The sequence below is a fragment of the Tenrec ecaudatus genome, chromosome 7 (genome assembly GCF_050624435.1).
Source record: "Tenrec ecaudatus isolate mTenEca1 chromosome 7, mTenEca1.hap1, whole genome shotgun sequence".
Taxonomy (NCBI): Eukaryota; Metazoa; Chordata; class Mammalia; order Afrosoricida; family Tenrecidae; genus Tenrec; species Tenrec ecaudatus.
Window position 1 is genome coordinate 114,586,694 of NC_134536.1, and position 27,939 is coordinate 114,614,632.

At 43.9% G+C, this 27,939-nt stretch overlaps 1 protein-coding gene across 13 annotated transcripts in view; it reads left to right on the forward strand.

Moving 5' to 3' along the window:
- Positions 1-27,939, forward strand: part of DST (dystonin) — a 450,811-nt gene that overhangs the window by 409,201 nt on the left and 13,671 nt on the right. For all 13 annotated transcript variants that reach the window (XM_075554951.1, XM_075554950.1, XM_075554962.1 and 10 more), the window contains 12 exons: positions 1,070-1,240; positions 2,458-2,613; positions 2,823-3,029; positions 7,243-7,362; positions 12,581-12,750; positions 14,981-15,140; positions 17,385-17,579; positions 18,313-18,441; positions 21,073-21,216; positions 22,065-22,253; positions 23,719-23,848; positions 27,396-27,559. In XM_075554951.1, coding sequence (XP_075411066.1) covers positions 1,070-1,240; positions 2,458-2,613; positions 2,823-3,029; positions 7,243-7,362; positions 12,581-12,750; positions 14,981-15,140; positions 17,385-17,579; positions 18,313-18,441; positions 21,073-21,216; positions 22,065-22,253; positions 23,719-23,848; positions 27,396-27,559 — 1,935 coding nt within the window. The remainder of the gene's footprint in view (positions 1-1,069; positions 1,241-2,457; positions 2,614-2,822; positions 3,030-7,242; positions 7,363-12,580; positions 12,751-14,980; positions 15,141-17,384; positions 17,580-18,312; positions 18,442-21,072; positions 21,217-22,064; positions 22,254-23,718; positions 23,849-27,395; positions 27,560-27,939) is intronic.

Here is a 27,939-nt window from a genome sequence, read left to right on the forward strand (position 1 = left end):
TGAGCATGCAAAAAAACAAACCCCACTGGATTAGACATTTTAAATATGGGGACTCATGTGAATTATATCTTTATTTAAAAAAATAAATTAGCAAACATAAAATGTTAGTGAGATGTAAACATATCTATTTCATTGCAAACCCACATTATAAATAAATTAGTGGAATAGAACTGACCTCAACTTTTCAAACTGAAATTTAATTTTTGTTTTATTTGTCTTAAATTCTGAATTTTTTAAGCAATGTTTTCATCTCTTCTTTATACCGCCTTTTCAGCTAGAAGCGTTACATATGTTTAAATGAGAATAATATTCAGGAGTACTAGGATTTGACTTTCCTAATTCTAAAGTCTGACTAACTTGAATGTCTACTCTACTGGGCCTTTATTTTCTGTCCATTGAATGTTTTCTCAGTGCAGGATTAAATGACACCATCAAAGTACATTTAATCCACAGAGCCATCATTTGTATTCCTGGGAGAGACCTGGAGAAAGCCCCTTGTTAAGGAGAAGGAAGTTGAGGTTCCAAACCCAATGAACCTCAACTTCCATCGCGTGAATTCAGACACTTCATGAGCCCATCGGAAAGAATAGACCTGCTCTTATGGGCTTCCGAGACTGTCCGTCTTCATGGGAGCAGAAAGCCTCATTGTTCTCCCACAGAGCCCATGGTGCTTCTGAACTGCTGCCCTTGTCGAGTGCAGCCTGACTCGTCACCCACCCATTGTGCCACCTACCTGAGCTCCTTAGTTGAGGCTCAGGAAAGTTAAATTACTTGTCTAGGCTCACACACCTGATTGGTTACTGCTACCACCACTTAGATAACATTTAAAATACAGCTTCACCACCCTGGCCTACCTGAACAGATTCATGGTGGTTGTCCCCTTTCCAAGAGTTCTCCCTAGGCAGGCTATGGCTGTGATTTGGGGTGTTGTTTCAATATCATGAAGCCTTGACATGTGTGCATGTTCTGTATGCCCTTTTAGCGATGGGAAAGTTATGTGGTTACGACTGATGACTCTCAGATCTCATTCTTTTACAAATGGTGTAACTCGGGGTCTCTCTCCATTTAGGAACTCTGTGCTGCCTTTGATGCTAAGGAAGAAACGTACAGGAGTCTGATGCACAAGGGCCAGCAGCTGCTTGCAAGGTGCCCCAAGTCTGCAGAGACAAATATTGACCAAGACGTACATCACTTGAAAGAAAAATGGGAACTGGTGGAAGCCAAACTCAGTGAACGGAAAGTATGTGCTTTGATGAATGGAATAGAACTAATGTGTTATCTCATGGCTTTTGCTTATTTCTGAGTAGCACTACCAGAAGTAGGGCTTTTAATGATCCATGTTTAAATATTCTTTGTATACAGTCAGATTTCATGGAGTCTGTTAAAAATAATATTGTCTCAATATAGAAGAGAAAAAAAAAGACTCTCTTCAGACTTCAGATAAAGCGATAGACTAAGTAGAAGGACCAGTAGGTTTTTGAATGTTATAGACCATCAGATGCTGGGGTATTAAATAATTCTATCTAACCAGACGTGCTAAGAAAAGAGCTGTGTAGAGGGGGAAAGAAGAGTGATTTTCCATATTTTATAAACATGGACTATACAAAACTCCACGTAGAACTAAAATTTGCGGAACATCGTGAATGGTTTTCTTCTTGTCGCTTTCTCTGAACCACAGAAACACAGGCTCTGTGATCTTTCCTTTCTAAGAAACAGGGTCGGTTAGCAGCTCGACTGCAGCCCTGCCATCTTCCTGGTAAAGCTTAGGGACTGTGTCAACCTGTTAAAAACAACAGGTATTGTATTGCGTTTTAGGTGAAAGATGACGCAGCACGTTGGGTTGCCAATCTACAATTTTTGTGTACTTTGTTCAATGACATTGGCCACAGTCTTTGCAGTTTGCCAACATTCTCCTTACTTCCGTTCTGTTTCCATTTCTCTAGCTTCCCCGTCCCTCCTTGGCTTTGGGCAAATGTTGACCATTTGGTCTTGTCTAATTTTGATGGTTGAAGGGAGCTCATTCTTCATGAGTGAAACTGTTTGCTTTCCAAGCCGACCCTGAAAAGAGTCGCCCAGGAGCGGCTTTCCATCCCAAGCTCAACAGATATCTTAGGACAACAGAATTTCATACCACTTAGATGCCTAAAATTAATCGTACGGATAGGAGCGTTTTCTTTTTCTGTTTTACAGTGTCTGCTTAGGAACTGCGGCTCGCTGCCCCAGCCGTGATTTTAGCAGCTGCGAATGCTGCAGGGAGCCGCTTTTCACTAGCCTCACGCGGCCTTGTTTCGCCGGCGCCCAGTGCAGGCCCGCACATCGATAAACTGTTTAGTTAATATAGATGCTCCATAAATAAAATGGGATGAGAAGGAAATCTGCCAGAGAGTGTTTCAACTGAAGAACATAAATAACAAACCTCTTAAATATCATCAACTGCTAACTAATGTGTGTTTGCAGACTAAACTGGAAGAGGCCCTCAGTTTGGCAATGGAGTTTCACAATTCGCTCCAAGACTTCATCAACTGGCTCACTCAGGCTGAACAGACCCTGAATGTGGCTTCTCGGCCAAGTCTTATCTTAGACACAGTCTTGTTTCAGATCGATGAGCACAAGGTATGTGGGGATGGGAATGGATGCAGTTCTTTCCCCTGCCTGTAGATACCAGGCAGTTTTAATGTCAAAAAGCGTGAACTTGCTAGTTGGAGAATGGTCATTGTGTCCTTGAAAATGGGTTCAGCTTATGACACTTGGAGACATTCACACGACACGTTGATTTTTCACTTATTTCTGTTTGCGCCCTTTGATTTCTTTTTCGGGGAAAGGTCTTTGCCAACGAAGTCAATTCCCACCGTGAGCAGATAATAGAGCTGGACAAAACTGGAACCCACCTGAAATACTTCAGTCAGAAGCAAGACGTTGTCCTAATAAAGAACCTGCTCATCAGCGTGCAGAGTCGATGGGAAAAGGTGGTTCAGCGGTTAGTGGAAAGAGGAAGGTCTTTGGACGATGCACGGAAGAGGGCTAAGCAGGTAAACCTGACAGTCAGTCCATTCCAGCTGCTGAATGAAGGAACAAGAACTTTGTTTACATATACATCATGTAATATATATAATAATTTGCTATCGATTTTGTTACATATATTCTATACACGTTAATTTTTGCAATATGTGTCAGCCTTTGTGCATGTTATATGTATATAAATATGTATACATATTGAGAATGTTGTGATGTGTGTGTGTGTGTTATTGGAATACTTCCCCGCTGGCTACATTAAGTGTAAGAAATCACAGCATGCAGCTAGGAGATTTATTCCCTGAAAAGACCGTGGTCTATATCTGCAGGCTGGTCCCTTCACTTTTGACCTGGAGTTTCAGGCTTTGGGGACCAATTTTGAAAAGACTGGTTCTTGTTAGACTTCACAGATGGCTGTTAAGGCCCCCCAAGAAAGGGGTGGGTAGGAACAACATAATTATTGCTGTTTTTATTTTATTTTGAAAACTGTATCTTTTCAACCTCTGGTCTCATGCTCAGAGTGAGGCGTCATGGTTTACAATATTGCTATCTTCTGCTTAATTCCTTAGCTAAACTTTCTTCAGAAACTGTCAACCCAGAGCTGGCCATCCGTCCTGCCAGATGGAAGCTTTCTGAACGGGACTAGTCTGTGCCAGTGCTGGCTGCTAGTCTGTTCTGTCCAAGCTTTCATAGGGCTCCGGCCCACTGTAAAATCAACTATTTGGATCTTTTGTGGCTGTTGTTGTTTTTCTTTTTTGCTTCTTTCTTTAGTGTTGGTGATTTTCAGGAAGAGATTTTTTGGAGTTTTGTTGGGTTTTGCTTAGTTTTGTTTTTGGTAAATTTGGAGAATCTCACTTTCTCCCCGCCCCAGTCAGCCTCTTATTAGCTAACATGCCTCTTCTAAACAAGAGGCACACTTTTGTGTCTCTGTGTCCCCGGGGCAACAGACAGAGATGAGGAAGCACCTACTTTGCTTGGCACCCAGCTTTGATTTCCAGTGAAAGCTAAGCTTAGCTTAGTGCTGCTGAATTTGCTGCCCTAACCAGATGCATTTTCTAGCTTTGGTCTTGCTGGGAGGCCGGCCCTGCTGGAAGATGCAAGAGATGTGAGAGTAGCCACATGTTCCCTTCTGTAGAAATCAATTTTAAAGAGTTTAGAAATTATAGATTGTATGAGGGATCTTCATAGTGATCCTGGAGACGTTCCATTATCTTTTTTAATTAATAAATCTTTTTATTGGGGCTCATACAACTCTTATCACAATCCATACATACATCAATTGAGCAAAGCACCCTTATACATTCGTTGCACTCGTCATTCTCAAAATTCACCTTCCACTTGGGTTCCTGGAATCAGCTCAGTTTCCCTGTTTTTCCCCCCTCCCCCTCCCTCCCCACTCCCCTCCTTCCCCCTGGTCCCTTAATAGTTTATAAATAATTATTTTATCTTATCTTACACTGCCCGGCGTCTCCCCTCACCCGCCTCCCCACTGCCCATCTCCCAGAGAGGAGGTTACACATAGATCTCCGAGATCGGTTCTCCCTTTCTACACTCACTTCCCTCCTGGTGTCGCCACTCCCACCGCTGGTGTTGAGGGGTTCGTCTGTCCTAGATTCCCTGTGTTTCCAGATCCCTACTGCACCGCTGTACATCCTCTGATCTAACCAGGTCCGCAAGGTAGAATTGGGGTCATGATAATTGGGAGGGGAGGAAGCGTTCAGGAACTCGAGGAAGGTTTTGAGTTTCGTTGTTGCTACACTACCCTAAGTGACTCATCTCCTCCCCACTATCCCTCTGCAAGGGATGTCCAGCTGTCTACAGATGGGCATTGGGTCCCCATCATGCACTCCCCGTCATTTACGGTAATGCGATTCCCACCAGCCCCCGCCTTTGTTGTTTGAGACCTGGTCCCCTCTGCCCTTCACAATCACCTATGTTGGTGTGCTGCGTCCGTGTGGGCTCGGTTGCTTCTGGGCTAAATGGCCACTTGTTTGCTTTCAAGCCTTTAAGTCCCCAGACACTATATCTCTCAGTAGTCGGGCACCATCAGCCTTCTTCACCACACTTGCTTATGCTCACCTTCGTCTTCTGCGTTTATGTGAGGAAGGTGATCACACATTATCTTGTCATTCAATTTTTCCATGAACTTTTTGAAGCCCTTTCATATTGTTACAAAATCGCATGCCAGGTATCCTTTTTTGAGTGGGAAGTGTGATAGGTTCGGTGATATACGAATAGAATTGAATGCCTCTCTAATGAATTAATCCTGAACCTAACATTTTTTTTCTCTTCACATACGTGGCAAAAGTCACTTGGATGTCATTAGTCATTCACCCACCCTCTTCCTCCTTCCTCCATTTTAATCCATTTAATTTTCTCATTGGGTTTAACTCTGTTTACAAGTATTTGCTAATGTTTTCAGGGCAAATGTAAAACCTTTCATCTTTATATGACTTGAAACTATTTTTGGAAGCAAGACTAGCCTTAGCATCTCTTGTTTCTAATGGCGGACTTTGTGTTTTACTTAGAGTCAAGTCACCTAATAGGACAGCCAGCTTTAGTGCCCTTCTTAGGACCACACTCTCTGGGGTTTTAGCTCAGATGTTGACTATAGTCCTCTGACTCTGGACATCTATGTGTCCATCCTGGTCTCTGCTCTCGGGTTTGGACTGATGAGAGTTGTGGGAGGGGACGTGCAGGGCACAGCATTGTCCTGCGATCACCTCTACTGGGCCTGGCAGCTCTATGGCTCTGTGCCCTTATTACACTTTTATTGTTCAATGGCCTTTTGGTGATTCATTATTAATGTGCTTGGTTGTAAAATAAATTTTGTTTTGATTGCTTAAGTTTGTGTGTGTGTCCATATTCACTTAAATTTATTGTGAGGAATAATTTATAACCAGTTTCACAATTTGGTTTCCAACATAGCACCATGAGTTCTTGAAGCTAAAGAGGAAAGGGATTCCGGCTAACGTTACGTAGATCTGTAATAGAAGTACAATTCCCTCTTTTTGTTCTTCCTACTTCAAAAAACCCATGAACAGACTTCATCGTGCCTCTTTCTCAGCATAGGCATTAAGCACCCTACTTACACCCAGATCTATCAAGAAATAGCAAAGTTTAAAAAAAAAAGAAATAGCAGTAGGAAGAAGAGAAAGATTCCCTGTGAATTTCCCATCATTGACAAGGGAATGACAGGAGAGGGGCTCCCTGGTGCTCCTGAAGTCCTGCAGGACTCATTCCCCTAGAGTGACCAGGGCGCACCACCTCGATGCCAGGTGTTACCAAGACAGTCCATAATCTGACCATGAAACAGTAGCACAGTTTTTCACCTTCAGGAGAAATTCTGCATTAGTAATTTTTAACATTTCCATAAGCATTAACTTAGTATTTCAGATGTAGTGAACATAAGGGTGCTACAGCAAAATGTCGTGAAGAAAGCAGATGGTGCCCAGCTATCAAGAAGAATAGTGTCTGGGGTCCTAAAGGCTTATACTTAAACAAGCAGTCATCTAAGTGAGGCATCAACTAAGTCCACATGGAATAAGTACACTAGCCGCTGTGATCCAAAGATGACAAATAGCAAAATGCAAATTCAAAGGAGGAAAAAGTATCTGCAGAAGGCTACAGGTGGCGATTGGAGCCCAAATTACACTTGCATGACCCTCAATCGATTAAGCCCCTGGGGGGACCCCTCTGACCATCATCAAGGGTGGTGAATAGCCTCCGTGTCAGACAAAGATTATTGGAAATTTGAATATGGCAGATGGAACTAGGCTGTAATGTGGGATCTGTCTGGTCAATGGATCTCCCTCTTACCCACTTTAGATTTGTTCCTTTTTTCCCTCAAATTTATCTTCCTCTGGTTTATTTTAACATTGTCATTGGTTTTTTAATGTCTTCGCTATTTTTATTTTATTTGCTTTGGGTTTTTTTTTTTGTTGTTGTTTTTTTCAGTATTTGAAGCACAGGATGGGGCAGAGGTAGAGAGACAGTAATTGTTGTAATGGCTTTGGGGGATGGATGGAGAGGTTGGAGGGAAGTGGGGAGAAAAACGAATACAGGGGGAGGGAGGATGTTCTGTAACTGATTGTGGTGATGTATACGCAACTCTTTTAAGACTATGACTGAACTATGGAAGTGTATGATATGTAAATTATACCCCAAAAGAACCATTAGGGGAAAAATGATTGAAAACGTTATGGATACAGTTCTGAATTTCTTTTACAGTTCCACGAAGCATGGAGTAAACTTATGGAGTGGCTAGAAGAGTCAGAAAAGTCTCTGGATTCTGAACTGGAAATTGCCAACGATCCCGACAAAATAAAAACCCAACTTATACAGCATAAGGTGGGTGTGTAATTGTGAAACGCAACCTGTCACGCCCCATATGCAAGGGGGCTTAAAAATGTGTGGGACATTTCCTTTATCTTTTCACTGAACTTCCACAAAACTCTTAAGGCCCCTTCTTCTCTCCAGATCACTTTCAGAGTCGGATCTTATACTTAGTCCTTATTAAGGGGGGCAGGGCGGTGTGGAATAGGCATGGAGGGCATCCTGCTGGTGCAGTGGTTGTACGTTGAGCTGCAATCCGTGGGCTTGGCAGTTCAAACCCACCGACAGCTCTCTGGGAGAAAGACTGGGATCTCTATTCTCATAGAGATTTACAGTCTCAGAAACCCACAGGGGCTTGCTATGAATCGGCATTTGATTCATTGGCAGTGAGGGGAAAAGGTTATCCACTTAGGCCCTGCCTATTTTAATTTGAAAACCTAGCCATTTTCCACAAATGGTCAAGTGTCAACCTTGCCTCTAGCTCTAGTGGCCGTATCATCGATGATTACAGAGTAATGGTTACAAGAAAACACACAATGAAAGCTGGAAGCTCCCTGCAAACTTAAATGACCTAAAGGATTAATAGTGGTTTGAACACTGGCATTTCAAATTTTCATGACAAAATTTCTTGAAATTTCTTTTGAAAACTAAAAAGTGCACACACTTTTTGTGCACTTTATAATGTCACTTATGTCTTTTTTGACAGTGTGATGTTTTTGTTGTTTACGATGTCTTATTAAACAGTGGAGCGGACACATGGGTCCCCTTACCTGCATTGTAACCCTTGTGTGTATGTGTGTGCATGAAATCCCGCCCCGCCTCTCAAAGGCACGTAGTCCGGGAGTTTCTTGTGTGTGCAAAGGATGGAGAAGCACGTCTAAAATCTCTCTTACCTTCTATGTTCATTGCACACGGTGCTCAAAGGACGCTGTGTTCTCTCCCCTGACCCTCCTCGTTTTCTTTTGTGTCTGTCTTGTGTAGCCAGCTGCTAGGTTGAGAAGGTGAGTTAAAGGAGAGTGGTCCCTATAAAAAACAGTTTCACAGTTTTCCATCCAATAAATCATCGCTTGAAACGTGGTACTTTAGAAGGCTGGGTAAAATTGGGAACGGTGAGGTGTCTCATCATGTGAAAATTCTAACCACGGCCTTTCCACAGATTGGCGGCCTCCATCCATACGTCTAACCGTAGAGATTGACGGGAAGGAAAGTTTGCCTCCGTGGCTAGAGAGGGCCTTAGGAATGCCTTCTTCTGCCGGCATCTGTGGCCGGCACGTTGTCACATCCAATGTTGGAAGTGCAGTGACAGGGAACCGCACTAGCCTTCCACTGGGTTGGGGGGGAAAGAACTGCTTGGAATGTGAACATTAAACTGAAGAATCCTAGAAATTGAAATATGGGAAGAAACCTGTTAAGAGTCTTTATTATTTTTCCTACTGTGAATTGTTTTTATTTTCATCATTTCTGCCCTTTAAAAACCTCCCTCTACCCTGTAATTCGCTATAATTATAGATCGGCTATGTGGGCAAAGTCAGTATCAGTACTGTGATGTAAACACTAGCATTCTATTTGGTATAACAGGAAGGGTTAAAAAAAGGGAAAATATAAATGTGCTGGACACAATGGATGTCTGTGTGGATTGTGATAAGAGTTGTACGAGCCCCCAATAAGGTGATTTTTAAAAGAATAGGCTAAAGAGGAGCTGGGGGTGCTAACTTGGGTGAAGGGTAAGATCATCTCCTACAAGAGAGAGAAGGGAAAAGGGTGGGGTGAGACATAGAACAAACTAGTGATATTATTTGAAGTTATTGAATAGAAACATGATTATCTGAAATGTAAACTCCCCCCAGTCAAATTCGCAATAAAAAATGTTGTTTGTTTGAAAAGGAAAAAAAAGAATTATATTTAACAAACTTCAGCAATAGTGTGATCTTTTAATACGTTAGTATTCTTTTACCAAAAGTTTCCCAGACGTAGTTGCCTCCTGTCACAGAACAAAGTGAATAGCTTAGTCACACTAAAACCCATGAAGTGTGCAGCTGTTAAAGGCAATGAAAACGTATTAGGTAATTGCAACCTCAAGGTTATTCTGGAAAATAACACATTTGTGTAGCGTTTTACAGCCCATCAGGCTCTCCCAGAGAGGTTTCCTCCCTGCATCCTCAGGGCAGCTTTGTGAAATGTCGGCTCAGGCTCTCCTGGAGGGGCACGGAGGCGGCGGCTGCCCCTCATGCCCCTCCTGCTGGTGTTGCGTGTGATTTTCATGCCGTAGCGGAAAAGCTGTGCCAGACCCAAGGTCATACACGTTTACCTCTACATATTCTTCGAAGAACTTCATAGTTTTAACTCTTAAATTTAGAAGAAACTTCATTACCCTTTTAATTCTCTTTTCCCACAAACTTTTTGGGGCCCCTCATATTTAATAGCAGTCACCTCATTCTTCTAATTCTTCGATGATTAAATAATTATAAACACAGACTAAGTAAAAGTTTTGCTGTGTGTCAGATCTGGCTTGACAGAGCCTACCAAGTGAAAGATGATCATGAATTTACCCATGAGGACTGTGTACTTATTTTATAAAAACTTATCTCTGAGTTGTAAAGAACAAATATGATTCATCCTCCCGCTGCCCCCCCCCCCACACTCACACATGGGCACACAAAAAGTTCAACAGCCATGTAAAAAGCAAAACATAGATTTTACATGAATAGCATAGCTATTTGGTAATGGACAAATAATCTTTAGTTCAGTAAAGACGTTGGTAGGGTTTTACATAAGTGATGGAAGTAAGTAAGTATAGGTTCTCCAGATTGGGTGGCTGTCATAAGCAATGGGTCCCAGCAGAGGACTCTGTGTGTTCTACTGCCCTGATCGTGGTTTAGAGATTATGAAGCATGCGGCATTATTGTGGTTATACAAATGTGGCCACCAACCTATTGAATAAAGCCCTGTAGTAAATCTTTATTGCTTCACCCTGCGGTCACATCGGACCTATAGTGACTGAGAGAATATCAAATCACGTTTTCCTTTTAAATGCGCCACTGTCATAATCCCAATTCTACCTTACAAACCTGGCTAGACCAGAGGATGCACACTGGTACAGATAGGAACTGGAAACACAGGGAATCCATGACAGATAAACCCCTCAGGACCAGTGGTGAGAGTGGCTATACTGGGAGGGTAGAGGGAAGGTAGAGTAGAGAGGGGGAAACCGATTACAAGGATTTACATATAGCCTCCTCCCTGGGGAATGGACAACAGTAAAGTGGGTGAAGGGAGATGTTGGTCAGCGTAAGACATAACAGAATAATAATAATTTATAAATTACCAAGGGTTCATGAGGGGGACGGGGCGATGGAGATAGAGGGGAAAATGAGGAGCTGATACCAAGGGCTCAAGTCGAAAGCAAATGTTTTGAGAATGAGGAGGACAATAAATGTACAGATGTGCTTTGCATAATGGATGGATGGATGGATTCCAATAAGAGTTGTATGAGCCCCCAATACAATGATTTAAATTAAAAAAAAGAAAGAAAGAAAAAAATCCCCTTGGGTTTTTACTAGTTTATTAGCAATTCCATTTTATTTTCACTAGTTCAAGAGTCTTAACTTGTTACTGAGAAGACTACAGTTCTAAACTGTACAATTAAGCTTCATCTAAATGAGTTATGGATTGTTATATGGAAGAGCTCCCAATGAAATGATTAATTAAGAAAAAGAAAAAAAATACTCTGATTATTTGCTGCTGTCTTCCATTGTTGGTGTTCCATTTGCTAGAGTTGCTTTTTTTGGGGGAAAATGATACTTTTGGTGCAGATTTACACAATAATAAATTAAGTTCCCATTTGATGATTTCTATTTAACTTCTTCAGTGGAAGTAATTAAAACTTCACAATGTATAGGCCCCTTTAACTGCATTCTAATTGTTCTGTTTACAGGACTCTAATTTCACTGCCCCTATACTTTCACGTTGACCTTGTGGTTTCCTGCAGTTTTTTTGTTTTTTGTTTTTATCAAGAGAGTACCATACTTACAGATGATAAGCTTTCTTTTTATTTCAATATGCTTTGTTTTAATGTGTCATTCTTTCATTTCACTTAAGGAGTGATCTTAAAGTTTAAAGAGTATCTCATGGGGTCTTTTGACCTTAACTGACCCAATAAGTCTGGGCATGGTCTACAGAACTCGAGCTCAGTTCTGTATATTTGGGCCTTGTATTCAGGCCCGCTGCTGTGGCCCGGCTCAGAAGGGTTGGTAGTGGTAGCTGGACACTGTCTGGTTCTTCTGGTCTCCGGATGGACGGGGCTCTCATTCGTGTACACTGTTGGCCTGGTAGGCTAATTTCTTCTCTGAGACTTTGCTTCCCTTCATACTTTTGTTTCTGATGAGTAGAGACCAATATTTATGGCTTAGTGGGTGCTGTCAGCTAGGCATTAGACAGCTAATCACAGGGACAGTGGTGTAAGTCCACCCCTGGAGCAGATGGCTTTTATTACCTTTCACTGCTCACATGCCTTTGAGATCGCAGACACTGCTCCCCACACTAGGATGCACAACACGAACGTTGTGAACCCCATCATACCGGCAAAGTAAGATAAGTTGTTCAGGAAAGTAGGTTCCTATGCCTTCAACCCTAGAAAACCAATCTTGTCAGATGTTTAGTATCTAAGAAGTATCTATAAATGTATTTTCTATGCACATATGTGCCTGCACAAACATTTCTTATGTGTATGTACATGTAGATACTTGTATCTGTGCACACATATGTGTACATAAACTTGTAGCTACCTGTGTATCTATGTACCTTTACATATACACCTGTGACCATTCACTCAATTTGGGGCCATAGTTGATCTTGCTGCTAAATTTTGTATGTTGAATTCTTTAATACACTCATCCTCTTATCATGAGAACTTCTTAGTGGCCTGGTTTACTTTAGTCACGGTGTGCTCACTACCCCTACATTCGATACTCCGTTTCCCATCACCCACAATAACGAGCTACCATCTACTGCTTGATAACCCCTCCCCTCCCTGTGAGCCACCAATGAGCGTGGTTCTCTCTGTATGTATCTATTCTTCTTATAAAAGTGAAACCACAAAGTAGTTGTTCTTAGGTGATTGACTGTGTTCGCTTAGCATTAAGTTGGAGATGCCTTTTCTCCCGCAAATGCGCCTTACCTAACCCTTCATTAGTTCCTCATTGAAATACACACTGTTTTCTTGTTAATGACCCAGGAGTTTCAGAAATCACTTGGAGCCAAGCATTCTGTCTATGACACCACTCACCGGACTGGACGCTCCTTGAAGGAGAAAACCTCCCTGGCTGATGACAACCTGAAACTAGATGACATGCTGAGTGAACTCAGAGATAAATGGGATACGATATGTGGGAAATCTGTGGAAAGGTAAAGTGTTCTGTAGGGTTACAAATGGTTACAATTTTGGTTGGTTATAATTCAAGGCTGTTTGTGGGCAATTCAGGTGTACGGTAGATGTACTATTGGATCCAGGTTTGCTTTGGGCATCTTAAATGCTTCTGCGTTGCCTGAAGAACTGCTCCTCTTTAAGACTTCAGTCTCACAACACCCCCACCCCCACTCCGAGAGGCTCAGCTTTCCGTAATGTATTTTTAACTACTCTTTACAGTCAGAATTATCATTCCCGAGACTTCTGTCATCTCTCACCTTTACTACAGCAACTGCCAGGGGATGGGGACCGGCCTCCCCAAGTCCACGTTTCTCCCCCTTCACACTTGCTACTTAACGAGATGTTGTCATTTCCCTGCTTCGTACTTCCTGGGCTGCGGATGTGAAGCAAAGTACAAGCCCTTGGACTTGGCTCCTGGTGCTCCTGTCCTGGCCCTTGATTCCCTGTAGCCTCAGTTTACCCCTTTCTAGTCCTCTCCTTTCTCATCACACTTCAACCAGGAAGGCCCAAGATTTACTTCAAGTATTTAAGAACTACGGTATTAGTTGAAGAGGCTAGTAAACATTTCTTGGGTAAGAATGAAGACCAACCACTCCCAAGGAGTTGGAGATTGAGGAAGTCCCAGCGGTCCCAACTCTTGCAAGATGCCAGTGTGCTCCCTTTCCACTGCTCGTCCTTGAGGACATCCCTTCTGCTTCTGGCTGCTAGAGGTGACTGCAGTTCCCTACGGAACGCAGGAGAGTCTACGGAGAGGGCTCACACAGTGGGGTGCTGTACGGTCCAAAATCCAAAGGCCAGGCAAGGGGAACCAGATGCTGGGGCCCAAGGATGTGCTCCACTCCTGGCTCTTGCTGGTGATGAGGTCACACACCCTGCTTCTCTGGGGGCTCGTTTTCTAGGCTGCAGGATGGCCTTGCAGGGAATCCTGTTCACAATTACTCCCAGGTGAATCCTATCAGTATCTCCCCCCCACCTTCTTAGCTAACCCATGAAAGGAAAGGTGGTTTGGTGGGAGTTCCATGGAGTAATAAAATTTCAGCCCAGTAATCTGTTCTCCACGCGTGGACTGTATCTCATTCATGCACATAAGACCTGGGACCTCGGGCCGGAGGTTTTCAGTAGGCCTTGGCCTTGCTAATCTTAGCCCAGGTTTTCCTTCCAAGCCCACTCCAGAAACACCTTTCCCTGCTCTCAGCTGTAATATCTCATTCCTTAAATCTAGTAGAAGTCATAGTCACTAAGGTAACCATTAAACAAAGAGTGCGTGGTCAAATTCACACTCTCTACTATGGTCAGTCTCAATCTCAGCCATTCCTGGTTTGTTAACAGGTACTGTCCTCCCCAATGGGGCTGCAGTCACAGGCGTATGAAACCCAGAATTGTATGCCATAAGGAATTATGGCTGGGATTTATTTCTTTAGTATATTAATAAATATATAGCTTAAAGAGTTCAAGATTGTATCTTATAAACTTTATGTTCTCAAATTTTTCCTTTATCCTGGCTCTCATCCCTGTTGTCAGAATCAAAATTAAGTAGATTATTATGTTCAGTTCTAGGAAACTACTCAGTTAAGGAAAATAAAAAGACTTCTCTGATTTCAAAAAGATACATGCTAAGTAATTTCATTTATATGGCATTCTCAAAAAGGCAAAATTACAATGATCGAAACAGATTAGCGGATGGCTGGGAGTTAGAACTATGGAGACAGAGGGTTAGTATGTGTGACTACAAAGAGATAACATGAGAGAGATTTGGGGGTATAAAGGCCTTCAATTGTGATGATGGTTACATGATTCTACACATGTTTTAAAATCCATAGACCTGAGGCCAACACTCTCTCACTTTTACTGTGTAATAATTTTTAAAATAATAATAATTTAGAACTTTTTATTAGTTAAAAGGCATACTTCAATAAAGATACTGAAGAGTCAGTAATTCACAGAAGTGTTTATAAAGGTATTTTTTAAATGGATGCCAAATACGGAAGCAATAGAAGAGAAAACTGAAGAAATTTTAAGAAAAGTTAAGTTTTGCTATTTTCAAAGAAAAACAAAGACATGGCAGTGATTGCCCATACATTGTTTTTCCTTGGGAACCTTATTCCACCTCCACAGATGAATTTTAGATACTAGGGGGGGTGTGCAAGCAACTATTTGATGCTCACATTCGTTTCGCCCCTCCTTCCCCCCCCCCCCCCCGGCCCCCAGACAAAACAAGCTGGAAGAAGCCCTGTTATTTTCTGGACAATTCACTGATGCCCTGCAGGCCCTCATTGACTGGCTCTACAGAGTTGAACCCCAGCTGGCCGAAGATCAGCCTGTCCATGGAGACATTGATTTAGTGATGAATCTGATCGATAACCACAAGGTATTGTTATTTGGGACACTTTGTTTTATCTATGACTTGATTATCCTCAGTGGAAAGGTAAACGTAACCAACTCGTAGTTTTAAAATCAAAACCAAAACAATGCATAACAGTAAAGTTGAGCAGAATCAGAAACCTTTTTAAAATAATAGGGAAAATTCATTTTGTGAAATAGTTCAACTTTCAGTGACTAGACTTAAAGCCTTGTTTTAGAACTTGGAAAGCAATTCCATTCTCTACTACTCCGGAACTTATTTCGAGAGAGTTTTACCATGCCATGCCATTTATTTAAATACTTAATATATTTTAAAATAAGTGTCTTAGAAAATAAGTGGGGGATGTGCTCACAGGCTCTGGGGCCATGATCCGCAGCTTGTCTGTTTTGGAAATGGTCTGGATCTGGTCCCTGGTTCGTAGCAGTTCGTGGGAAAGCAGCAGGTGTTCGGGGGACTTTGAGCATTCGCTTCTTTTGTTAAGAATACCGGTTTCTGGGCCCGCTGTTAATATGCACGTTAAACTGTCGGGCAAATAAGAACAATATTCAAGGCATCATGCTGGCACTGAGTGGAAGGTCCTAAATGGCAATCAAATGATGTAATAGGACAACCTTGGAGAAAAACATGAAGCATGGTGCAAAATAGTTGATCAGAGTTAGTTTCTATTTAGGTAGGGGTACTTTCCAGTGCCCTCCTGGAATTCCTGCTGTGTTTCCCTGCTCTAATTTTTGAGTTCAGAAAACGTGTTTTATTTTAAAATGCTTTTCTGAATGTGCTATTTTGATCCTACTGATTTTTCAGTCTCCTGTTGCACGTCTCCCATCTATTTTAAAGCTCTATTCTCTTGTGATTCTCATTTCTTCAAAAAAGAAGACCATGTACCGTGTGGATAGTAACAAAATAAAAGCATCAATAAAGAGCACTGATCAGGCCCACTGAAATTAAAAATCACTGTGCTTACAGGAAAGCAATTTTTTGTGCATGATTAATACAAACATTTCCAACTCCTTGGCATTTATTCAATGAGTATAATGTTTCTTTTTACATAAATACCATCTTTATAAGTTCACTGTCTAAATATTTACCACTCTAGACACTCACCAGATTTTTAAAAATATATTCAAGGTCATCAAAACGGAATTAATCATGCAGCATTACTAATACAATTGGAAGGCTCAAGCAGACGCTTAAGTATCCAGAGTTCATTGGAAAGTCTACTCCCGCTTATTGGATTAGTCACAGCGACTATCTCGATGCTGTCTCTTGTGTGGGTGTTTGTGTATGTGCAGACATGTAGTACTGTCCGAATGATATCAGTCAGGGAATTCATGCACACTAGGTTCGGAAGGTCTTTGTTTGACTGACTTTTGTAAATTCCTTAAGTATCAGTGTAGAAACAGCCCAAAGTAGATGTGCTTAGTTAATATTCATTTGTGGGGATTTTTTTTTTGTTTTGCTTTTTAGAAAAATAAGTTAATCTTATTCTTCACAGTGGATTGTCTGAAAGAACTGGTTTCACATACGGACTTAGAGATCAGAAATGAAATATCCTGGCCTCGCTTTTGGATTAAGTCTGTGGGCAACAGAGACCAGCTCAACTCTTAGCACTTCAAAGTTTACTCACAGAAGAAAAGGGGCCTAGGGCAGAAGCTTCTCCCCCAAAGTACCAGACAGGGAGCTGAGCCTTCAGTGTGACACTGTGGGATAGTACCCAGGGGGCCTACGGAAGACAAAGGGTAGGCTATGGGGGAAAGGATCATGGCCCCATGGGCTTCTCTTTTGTTATCTTTACACAGCCAGCACGCCATGCTCCAGGAGTGCTCCACCCCCTGTCCGTGCCTTAGATGAAAAGTCCCATGCAGCTAGCATGGCCCAGACACACCAATAATTTGAGAGAAAATCAAGCATCGTGCTAAAAGTCATAGACAAAGAGGAGTGTAATGTGTTTATTTGTGTGTGATTTAAATAAAGGATGCTGGCCACACCAGCATTTCAATCTAACTTCCCATTTAAAATAGGAAATTTATCATTGTTTGGCCCTTCGTGAAAATATTACAAAACCTTATAAATCGGTCCGAGATGATATTCTTGGCGATGCTCAAATAGGAGGAGCATAGCGTTGCTTCAGACCATCTGAAGAGTTTGCACACAAACAGTCCCGGTGCATCTCGAAGTCTGTGCACAGTGCTACACCTGTTACTGTCTTGGTGGTGTTGTTGAAAACTCACCCGGAGAGTACGGTCCCCTTAGGTCTTCCAGAAGGAGCTGGGCAAGCGGACCAGCAGCGTGCAGGCCCTGAAGCGCTCTGCCCGAGAGCTCATCGAGGGGAGTCACGATGACTCCTCGTGGGTCAAGGTCCAGATGCAGGAGCTGAGCACCCGATGGGAGACTGTGTGTGCACTGTCCATATCGAAGCAAACCCGCCTGGAAGCAGCCCTGAGCCAGGTAAGAATTACGTGAATCGTCGCTGTGCATCAGGCGCCTAAAGTAGCAAGGCCCCAACAAGGACTAGTGTATTCAGGAACTCTGATGCTGTCAGGAATGGGAAAGCCTCTCGTTCCTGATCTGGGGCAGTGAGGGAGGAGGAGGGGAGAACAGGATTCCCCTGAGGTCTAGCATCCTTGCCTTGGTCCTCCCTGCCTAAGAATGTCAGCTCCCGAAACTGGGAGATTTCTGATGGTCGCATCAGAAGTGCGGCTTGAGTAATTTTTCAGCCTGAAAGGATGCCGGGCTACCCCTCACCCTCTAACGTCAGCTTATTCAAGTGGTGAGCCAGTCTTCACGTTGGCCCTTTTGCTACCTTGGACATTCTCTTAGAGTTATAAAGTGCGGTCCTGAGGTTAATGGGTGTGTGTGTTAATGCGTATAATGGCATCCCAGCACCATCCAAATGATTAAGCTCACAGTGACAAGCTATGAGGGTAGTGGTTCAAATCCACCCAGATGATCCACAGAAGAAATACCTACCTGTCTACATCTGAAAGTTTATAGCCACTGAAAACTCTCATGAGCATACTTGTACCTTACAACACAGGAGTCAAACTGTTAGTTTTTGCTTCAGTTTTAATATGTACAATTAGTCCATTTTTATTTGTGCAGTTGTGTAGTTTTTGCTAACAGTTGCATTTATGGTTCTTTTTTGGTGTGTGTGTGTGTGTGTGTGTGTGTATACTGTTAGGCAGAGGAATTCCACTCGGTGGTGCATGCCCTCCTGGAGTGGCTGGCTGAGGCGGAACAAACCCTCCGTTTCCATGGTGTTCTCCCAGATGATGAAGATGCTCTTCGGACGCTCATCGATCAGCATAGAGTGAGTCACACAAACAATACTTAGTCAAACTATTTGAGAAGTTTAGAGAAAGTAGGGAAGATAGAATCCTGCTTGTAAAGACCAGGTGCATGACCATCTTCCTTTCCAGATGTAATAAAAGATCCTGGCACACTTGAGGGTTCATCTGTATTCTCCCTGTGTGTGTGCGTGCGTCCCCGTACACCTGCCCGTGTGGATAAAAAGCTTTCTTTTTATGCTGGCTTTATAGGGAAGGTTATCCTAAAATTAGTCACTCTTTCCTATCTCTAGGAAGCAGATGGAGTTTTCCAAGGAGTTGTTTGGCATCTGAACAAAACTAGTCCATATTGTTGCACTTCCATGTGAATTTCAAACACATAATGTCCTTAGTGAGCAGTTTGGCGTTTATAACATTATGCCAGTAGAATTGTAAGTGAATCATTTTGACCTTTGTAAACCAGACAGGCAAATAACTAACCAGTCTTTGAATTTAAATTTTATTCATCTGCTTCTGTTTTTAACTAAAGAGCCCTCTTAAGTCTGTTTTAGAAGAAACCTGTAGTATACCTCACAACTTAAAAAACAGACGAATACAAATCGATGACCGTTGAATAAGTAGTCAAGTAGAAATCTGGCCACTGGGCTTTCCTGTGACAATACACAGAATTTAGCCAAACCCTGAAGAAGAGCGGGCCAGAGGCCTCTCAACAGATGTTTTTTAACCTTTGACTCATAAGTCAGGAATTTGCCAGACTAACACTGAAGGTTCTGCTGATGGCAGCATTCCTATTAACATTCAAAGGTTTGTATGTCGCCCGGCCCAACAGCCCTTCTTCCCAGGGTCAAGTTGGACATGGAGCATGTTTCCAGTGCAGCCTGGATTATGTCATCTCCAGAGGCTGATTTGAATCAGTGTCGTCCCTCGGCGATGGGTTGCTGAACCTGTCCCCAGGCAGCACGGCCTCACTAATAACGGACAGGCAACAGCGTACAGTGTACTGCAGGAATGAGATGCTCCAAGTGTACCGAGAGGGAAATGACGTCAACATGATTATCACCTCCAGGTTCACCAGCAGTGTTAGAATACTCTTCAGACTACATGCTGTGGACTGACCCTCTGCAACATTATTTTGGAGTCACATTAATAGGTTAGAGTTTCAGAGTAGGGCTAAGTATGAGCTAGGCATCCCTGAGACCGCATCTGCCATCTTGCAGAGAGGAGCAAGGCTGGCAAGGCTGTGCCAACACCCCCCCCATCCCCACCGACATCCCGCACCTCGCACCACCCCTCTCTCGGTCCCTGTAGAACCAAGAAAAACCAGGAAGCAGGTACTCAGCGCAGAGGTAGTGGTCTTTACAAGCAACTTAACAATATGTCTAAGGAACATAAAGTTACATGTCATTTTATAAAGAGCTTCTTAGTAGTGATATTGTGCATTGTCATTCTTGGTCATTTCCTGCACTTCCCATCCACTAAGAAGAAGAAAAACAGAACACTTAATTTAATTTCGCAGTGCCAGGACTTCACAGTCTAATCCAATCATTGAAAATGGCAAGTGTTCCCACGTGAGCACAAAGCAGTGAGGTAACACTCAACACAGCGAGAAGTGGGGAGTCGATGGAGGAGTCAAGGGGAAAAACAAGACAAAATCACTCTGAAAAGCCAAGTGATGGCAGCGGCCTCTGTTTTGAGCACACCATGGCTGCAGTGCGCATGTGCAAACAAGCAGGCTGAGACGCTCACATTGTGCCAGTCAACGTGTTGAGTAGTTCTCGTAGTGCAAGACTGCTAAAGTGTCGGGGACGTTGGGAAATTTTCCAGGAGGTTTGGGAGGCCTGTCACATTTTTCAGGGGAAAAGTCTTCATTTGAGAAACCGCATTTTGGGGGTTCCGTGGCATGTCTCTCTATGGAAACTGTTGCGCTGGTGGAGAGCGCCATGAAGGAGGTGAGGCATTCGAACAAGATCGACGGGCAAGGCTGCCCGTGACGCATCCAAAGCAGGCGCTGTGCCTCCTGCTTCTCCAGGAGACTGGCAGGGGCTTATGGATGCAGAGGAGGGGGCATCATGGCCTTCTGAAGAGACATTTCTGACACAGGCTGGCCTGCCCCGGGGCCTCTTTCTGCAGGGCCTCTCTGAACTACTCCCTCCCACACCAGCAACCATCTTCTACCTCCTTGCCCAGCTCTCTCTCTAGCACATGTGCCTATCTTTCCTGGCCAAGTCTGTGTTGTTTGAAATAACAGCCTTCTTCTCTTACTTGTTAGAGCCGTTGTTTTTTCTTTTTGGCAGCCATTTCTACTGCTATCTGCTGCCTCTCCCACATTTTTGAATTCCTAATCCTCATTAATGATGTAAATATAATATATCAATGTAGCAGAGTGGGTTTTACTTTAAAATAATGCGTGGTATGTTTTGTAAAGCATGAGATAGCATCTTGTGCGTGGATTTTAAAAGAGCTTAGACGGTATTTAATTTCCGACTCCTTTCTTTCCCTTCTTCGGTTCCCCGGTCATTGGATTATTTCCCACCGTGAAGAAACAAGTCATGATTCTTGTCGATTTGTTTAGCTCTCACAGTCAGATGAGCGTCAGTGGAGTTTTGGTTTCAGCCCGGGAAGGCAGCTAACTCGGGTCTTTGTTTCTGCTGTAGGAATTCATGAAGAAACTGGAAGCAAAAAGAGCTGAACTAAATAAAGCCACCAGTATGGGAGATGCTGTTTTGGCCATATGCCACCCGGACTCCATCACCACCATTAAGCACTGGATAACCATCATCCGGGCCAGGTTTGAGGAGGTCAGGATGTCTCAGCTAATCTCTAGTGGGGTCATCTCTTTTGAGAGTTGGCAGGGGGTGGGTGGGAAGCTTCACCAAGGGAATGGGGAAATGAGGCCACGCCAGAGACAAAGCTACTCTTTGAAACACCCTTCTTGTGACCATTCGGGTCCCTGGTGGCACCGTGACAAAGCACTCAGCTGCTAGCCAAAAGGCTGGTGACTTCACCGCACCACCAGGCACTCCTGGGAAATGATTGTCTACTTCCGTGAGGATGGACAGTGTGGGAAACTCTGAGGTTGTTCCATCGGTCCCGTGGGCCCACCATGGGTCAGAATTGACCCAGTGATAATGGGTTCAGTTTTTGGTTTGTGATTGGCTTAAAAATAATAATAGTAGTAGTAGGGATCCCGCCGCGGCGTCCTCGGCACACGAAAGGCCCAGCACTGGCTCGCTGTGTAATGTTTGTACAGTCTGTTTTGCAGTGGTAGAATAATCTAGCACCGACTAGAGTTTCAGAAAGGTAAATGAACTCTGTAGTTGAGATCTTAGCAGTTCTCATTTCCACTCCGTGCTGCCCGCTTGGTGCTTCAGAGAACACATGTTTGAACTTGGAGGAGACCATCAAAGGAAGCCTGGGGGGACGAGGTGTACATGTCGAGACTTCTGAAGCTGAGAGGTCCTGGAGGGCTCTCCTGTCCTCCACAAGCTGGGCCTCGGTGCCTCCGACAGGACCTACAGAGGCTGGGAGAACCATAAATCACACCCAGGAGGACCCTAAGAGACATTTTAAAATGTGCGCACCGTAAAGCACTGAAACGATTCATCAAGTTGGAAGGATGTCGGGGACATTTCTGTTTCTCCAACAGGTGCTGGCCTGGGCGAAGCAGCATCAGCAGAGATTGGCAAGTGCACTGGCAGGACTGATAGCTCAGCAGGAGCTGTTGGAAGCTCTGCTGGCTTGGTTGCAGTGGGCTGAAACCACACTCAGTGAGAAGGATAAAGACGTCATCCCCCAGGAGATTGAGGAGGTGAAAGCCCTCATTGCAGAGCACCAGGTGAGACGCGCCAAGCCTTAGCCCTGTTAGCCGCCTGCTCAGACTCTGCTTCCTTTGACAGCCTCAGTTCCCGAAAGATCATGTGGTGCTCTGGGCTTCCCTTCCTGCTACATAGAACTCCTTACAATTGGGTTTCTAACTCTACTGCTCCCCTGGGCGGCTCTCGTTATGGTTACTTAATCTTGATGGTCTCTTCTCTCTCTCTCTCTCTCCCTCCCTCCCTCCCTCCCTCCCTCCTCTCTTTGGGGTCTCATCCACGGCCAGGGCTTCAGCTGGCACTGTGTTATTGTTCCATCTTTTGTTTTTAATCGTTTTATTAGGGGCTCATACAACTCTTATCACAATCCATACATACATCATTTGTGTAAAGCACATTTATTCATTCATTGTCCTCATCCTTCTCCAAACATTTGCTCTCCCCTTAAGCCCCTGGCATCAGGTCCTCATTTTTCCCCTCCCTCCCCTCTCCCTCTTCCCTCATGAACCCTTGATAATTTATAAATTATTATTTTGTCATATCTTGCCTTGTCACATGTAGATCCTTGTAATCGGTTCCCCCTTTTCCAACCCACTCTCCCTCTATGTTCCCAGTATCACCCCCTCACATCCCTGGTCCTGAAGGAATCATCCGTCCTGGATTCCCTGTGTTTCTGGTTCCTATCTGTACCAGTGTACGTCCTCTTGTCTAGCCAGATTTGTAAGGTAGAATGGGGATCATGATAGAGGGAGGGTGGGGTGGGGTGGGTTGGAATGAAGCATTTAGGAACTAGAGGAAAGTTGTATTTTTCATCGTTGCTATATCGTACCCTGTCTGGCTTGTCTTCTCCCTGAGACCCTTATGATCAGGAGCATTAAAGGGACCGGTGCTCTCTGAGTGACAGGTATTCTAAGAGCAGGTTACCTCACCTTTCAGGGGTGTGCCTCCTTAGTCACGTCCACTGCAGTCTCTGCCTTCCCTCAGCTTTCCCCACACGCTCCGGATCTAAGGAAGCCTCCCAATGGTGGTCAGCCTGAGAAGATGAAGGAAGGAATGATGAGATGCTTTCAACTCTTTCATTCGATAGCCAGTCATCTTGAGCCTTGCCATTACGCTTTGTGGCATAGCTTCTCTGTTAATAGATGTATTTAGAATCTACTCACATCTAATGTGGTTGATTTATGCCCATCTCTCTCATTTATGCCCCTCTCTCTCTAGTTAACTGTACAAAGGCTCCCATGTAAGAAGAACTCCGATGATCGATGTTGTCGGCCCAGCTGCTCCATGCCGGGTCTATCCGAGCGCAGCCAATTATTATAGTTTATTTAAGTTGACTCTCTTTGCCAGTTCCAACATTTTGCTGGATGATTTCCCACCATTCTCAGAAATAGGAGCTCAGTTCCCGTAGCCGTTGATGCTTCGTTCATTGCTCCGGGTGGTTTTCTCTCACATACTTTCTTTTAACGGAAAGCATCTCTTCCATTTCAGAGCTTCATGGAGGAAATGACCCGGAAGCAGCCTGATGTCGACAAAGTGACAAAGACCTATAAGAGGAGAGCAGCAGACCCTCCCTCCTTACAGTCCCACATCCCCGTCCTGGACAAGGGGCGCGCAGGAAGTACGCAGCGACCGATTTCTATAAAGCGAAGATGGTTAGGCAAAGGGGCTGGTTCTCTTTTATGTAAAATGATCGCTTAAACTCTTGGTGTAATTGGGGCTTCAACATGAGCTGTGCATCGCAGAAGGCATTCTGGAAGGAATGCCAGGGCCCAAGAATTGCAACAGCTTGGTTAAAGGCTGTCAAGAGAAACACACCCAGGTCTCTGTGTGTGACTCTGTTTACTCAAAGTGTTTCATTTAAATTAGGTAGGAGAACCTGGAAACTTGATCAGCAACGGCAGAAATCACCATCCCTTTTGAACTATCTCATTTTACAGTTTGCTCACGTTTGAGCAGTGGGGTGACAAGCTCCATCTACCTACTTTTCTGCCTACCTTGACCCAAACCAAAAGGGGAAAAACAAACAAAAAGCCAACTCCCATTTATTGAGTAGATTCTGACTCAGCAACCTCATAGGACAAAGTAGAACTGCCAAATACATATATTTTCCCCAAGGCTGTCATCTTCATGGAAGCAGACTGCCAGCATCTTTCTCTGAAGGAGAGGCTGGTAGGTTCACACCAGAGGCTTTGAGTTGGCAGCTGAGTGCTGTAACCAGTGCACCACCCCGGCTTCACTTGGACCCAGAGAAATAACGTTAAGGATAATAATCATTTGTAGAAGATTTAGCAAAAGCAAAATTTGTATCATACAGTTTATGTTTCTGAATGGTGGCTTAATTAAAAAAAATTGTGAGTGATTTCAGACCCAATACACAAAAATCAGGGTGACAAAGTGATCAATAACTCAGTAGTCAGAATCCCTGTTGTCCCCGTCCCAGTAAGGGAACAGCCCTTGGCGGGCTCCTTAAACTCCCGAGCGTCAGCGTCCTAATCTAGGAAAGAGGACAACCGTAATCTACTTGGACTCTGTGAGGATTCGATGGGAAATGCCTGGGAAGTGCTTAGCAAACTTCCTGGCATACAGTGATTAGAGGCAGTCCTGGTTTCCAGGTCCTGACCCTTTAACATTACCTAAGTTCTCCTTCACTTTGAAGCAACTGAACCACCCACTACCGGCGATAAATTCTTCACCACTGTCACCATCACAGCTGCGCATGCAGCTTTCAAATCATTGAAAAGACGTCGAGACGCTTTCCCTTTCTCTTTTGGGGGCACGACAGGTAAATAAGAACTGCGTGCACCTGTTCCAGCTGACGTGCACATTCTCAAAGGCACAGCCAGGAGCAGATCTCATTTGTTACCCAGGCATTGCTCAGAGTCAGTACATTTTAGCTATTACTATTTAGAAATAGCTCCTCTGGGAGTTGGGAGTTCTAGGCAAATTCCATCTTAGACACTTCACTCTCTTTAGGCCTTAGGTCAGTGACTTTTCTACACCTTATTTAGCCATGCGTTTAGAAGAGGGAAATATGTTGAGGTAGTTATGGTGCAAGGTTAGAGAAACTTGTGAAAAATAGCAAGAAGATCTTTACAAGGTAGTGCATTTGGGGATGAGACGCTGCACAGGAAGCTTGTTGCTCTCAGGGCAGAGATGTTTGGGGGGTCCTGCGGGTGTATTTGGGAATTCGTACACTATCCTGCTGACACTCTGATGACCTCCTCTCCTTTCCAATCGGTCCTCTAAACGTGGGGGCAGCTGTATTTGATCTCAAAGGCCTCACCTCCCCAGGGGAGTTCTTTAAGCGTCTCTTAGTGGGAGAGGTCCAACACCAGAGTCCCATATAATTGAAATGGCGGGACTGCTCACCTAATAAACGCTTACAGCTGGAATTTTGGGAGAGAGCATCGTAATACTGAAATACCCCTTTTAGGATATATTTCTGCATCTAGGAGCAGACAGTGATCCTTAATTAGTAAAAGCACATTTGGACCTTGACATTACATGTCATCAAAATTCGGGTATTGCCACATAATTTTTAAAAATCATTTTATTAGGGGCTCATACAGCTCTTATCACAATACATACATACATCAATTGTGTAAAGCTCATTTGTACATTCATTGCCCTCATCATTCTCAAAACATTTGCTCTTACCTAAGTCCCTGGAGTCAGGTCCTCATTTTTCCCCTCCCTCCCACTCCCCCCTCCCTCATGAAGCCTTGATAATTTATAAATTATTATTTTGTCATATCTTTCTCTGTCCGATGTCTCCCTTTACCCACTTTTCTGTTGTCCATCCCCCAGGGAGGAGGTCACATGAAGATCTGTGTAATCGGTTCCCCCTTTCCAACCCACTCACCCTCTACTCTCCCAGTATTGCCACTCACACCACTGGTCCTGAAGGTATCATCCGTCCTGGATTCCCTGTGTTTCCAGTTCCTATCTGCCCCAGTGTACATCCTCTGGTCTAGCCAGACTTGCAAGGTAGAATTGGGATCATGATAGTAGGAGCAGGGATGGGGAGGAAGCATTTAGGAACTAGAGGTATGTTGTATTTTCCATTCTTTATACATCGTACCCTGATTGGCTCATCTCCTCCCTGAGACCCTTCTGTAAGGGGATGTCCAGTGGCCTACAAATGCGCTTTGGGTCTCCACTCCACACTCCCCCCCTCATTACTCTGGTAAGATTTTTTTGTTCTGATGATGCCTGATACCTGATCCTTTCGACACCTCGTGATCACACAGGCTGGTGTGCTTCTTCCATGTGGGCTTTGTTGCTTATGAGCTAGATGGCCGCGTGTTTACCTTCAAGCCTTTAAGACCCCAGACCCTATATCTTTTGATAGCTGGGCACCATCAGCTTTCTTCACTGCATTTGCTTATGCACCCGCTTTGTCTTCAGTGGTTGTGTCTGGAAGGTGAGCATCATAGAATGCCAATTTAATAGGAGAAAATATTCTTGCATTGAGGGAGTACTTGAGTGGGGGCCCAATGTCCTGTACCTTAATGCTAAACCTATAAATATATGCACATAGATCTATTTCCCCATCCTCATATATAAATATATTTACATTTGTACATGCCTTTATCTAGACCTCTATAAATAGCCTTTGCCTCCCAGCTCTTTCCTCTATTTCCCTTGACTTTCCTCCTGTCCCACTATCATGCTCAGTCCCCACCAGGGTTTCAGCAATTCTTGGTTACATTACTCTTGATCATGTCCAACCAGGCCTCCTATACAGACCTCACCACCAAATTGGATCACTTGTTCCTTTGTCCCTGGGTTTGTTAACACCACTTCCTTTCCCCCCACCTCCCCCTCTCCCATGTCCCCCCAGAACTGTCGGTCCCATTGTTTTGTCATCCAGATTGCTCATCCAGCCTATCTTATTTAGACCTGCGGAGATAATAACATGCACAAAAACAAGACAGAGCAAAACCAAGCAACAATATACAACCAAACAACAACAGCAAACCAATGACAAAATCAAACAAAGCAAAACACAACAAGAAAGAAAAGCTTGTAGTTAGTCGAAGGACTGTTTGGCCACTTGCAGTTTTAAACGATTTAGTTGAATCGGTCCTAGCAAGGCAGAGCAGACGCCAAGCCTGCCCGTCATCTAGGTCTCTGAACATGCTGCCAACGTTCTGTTTTCACAGGAAAACGCTTCCCAGCATCCAACTTGTATCCCTCTGGGGCCCAGACTCCAATAGAGACCAAGAACCCCAGGGCGAACCTCCTGGTGAGCAAGTGGCAGCAGGTGTGGCTGCTCGCGCTGGAAAGGAGACGGAAGCTCAACGATGCTCTGGACAGACTGGAAGAGGTGAGAAAACTCATGCATTCTCCACGCGCTCCTTGCCCCCGTGCCTCATAACACACTGCCCAAATTGTTGTCTTTTTAGAATTCTCTGACACCTCTTAGGTAAACACTGCTATGTGGTGTATGTTCTACTAATAGTGAAAGTCTGTATGTCTTTGGTGATGAACTGACTTGTGAGCTTTTGAGGATAGATAACCAATAAAGGGCAGGGGAATAGGTAGGTACACACCCAGAGGCCAGGCAGTTGATAGGAAAGGTGAAACTCGATAGGTGCTTGCTAGAAAATACCATCCTGCATGAGGCAGCTGTGACACACTCGCCTCCTCGATTGGACATGGAGCGTTTCAGATGCCTGCAGTGGAAAAGTTCCAGAAGTCTAGGAG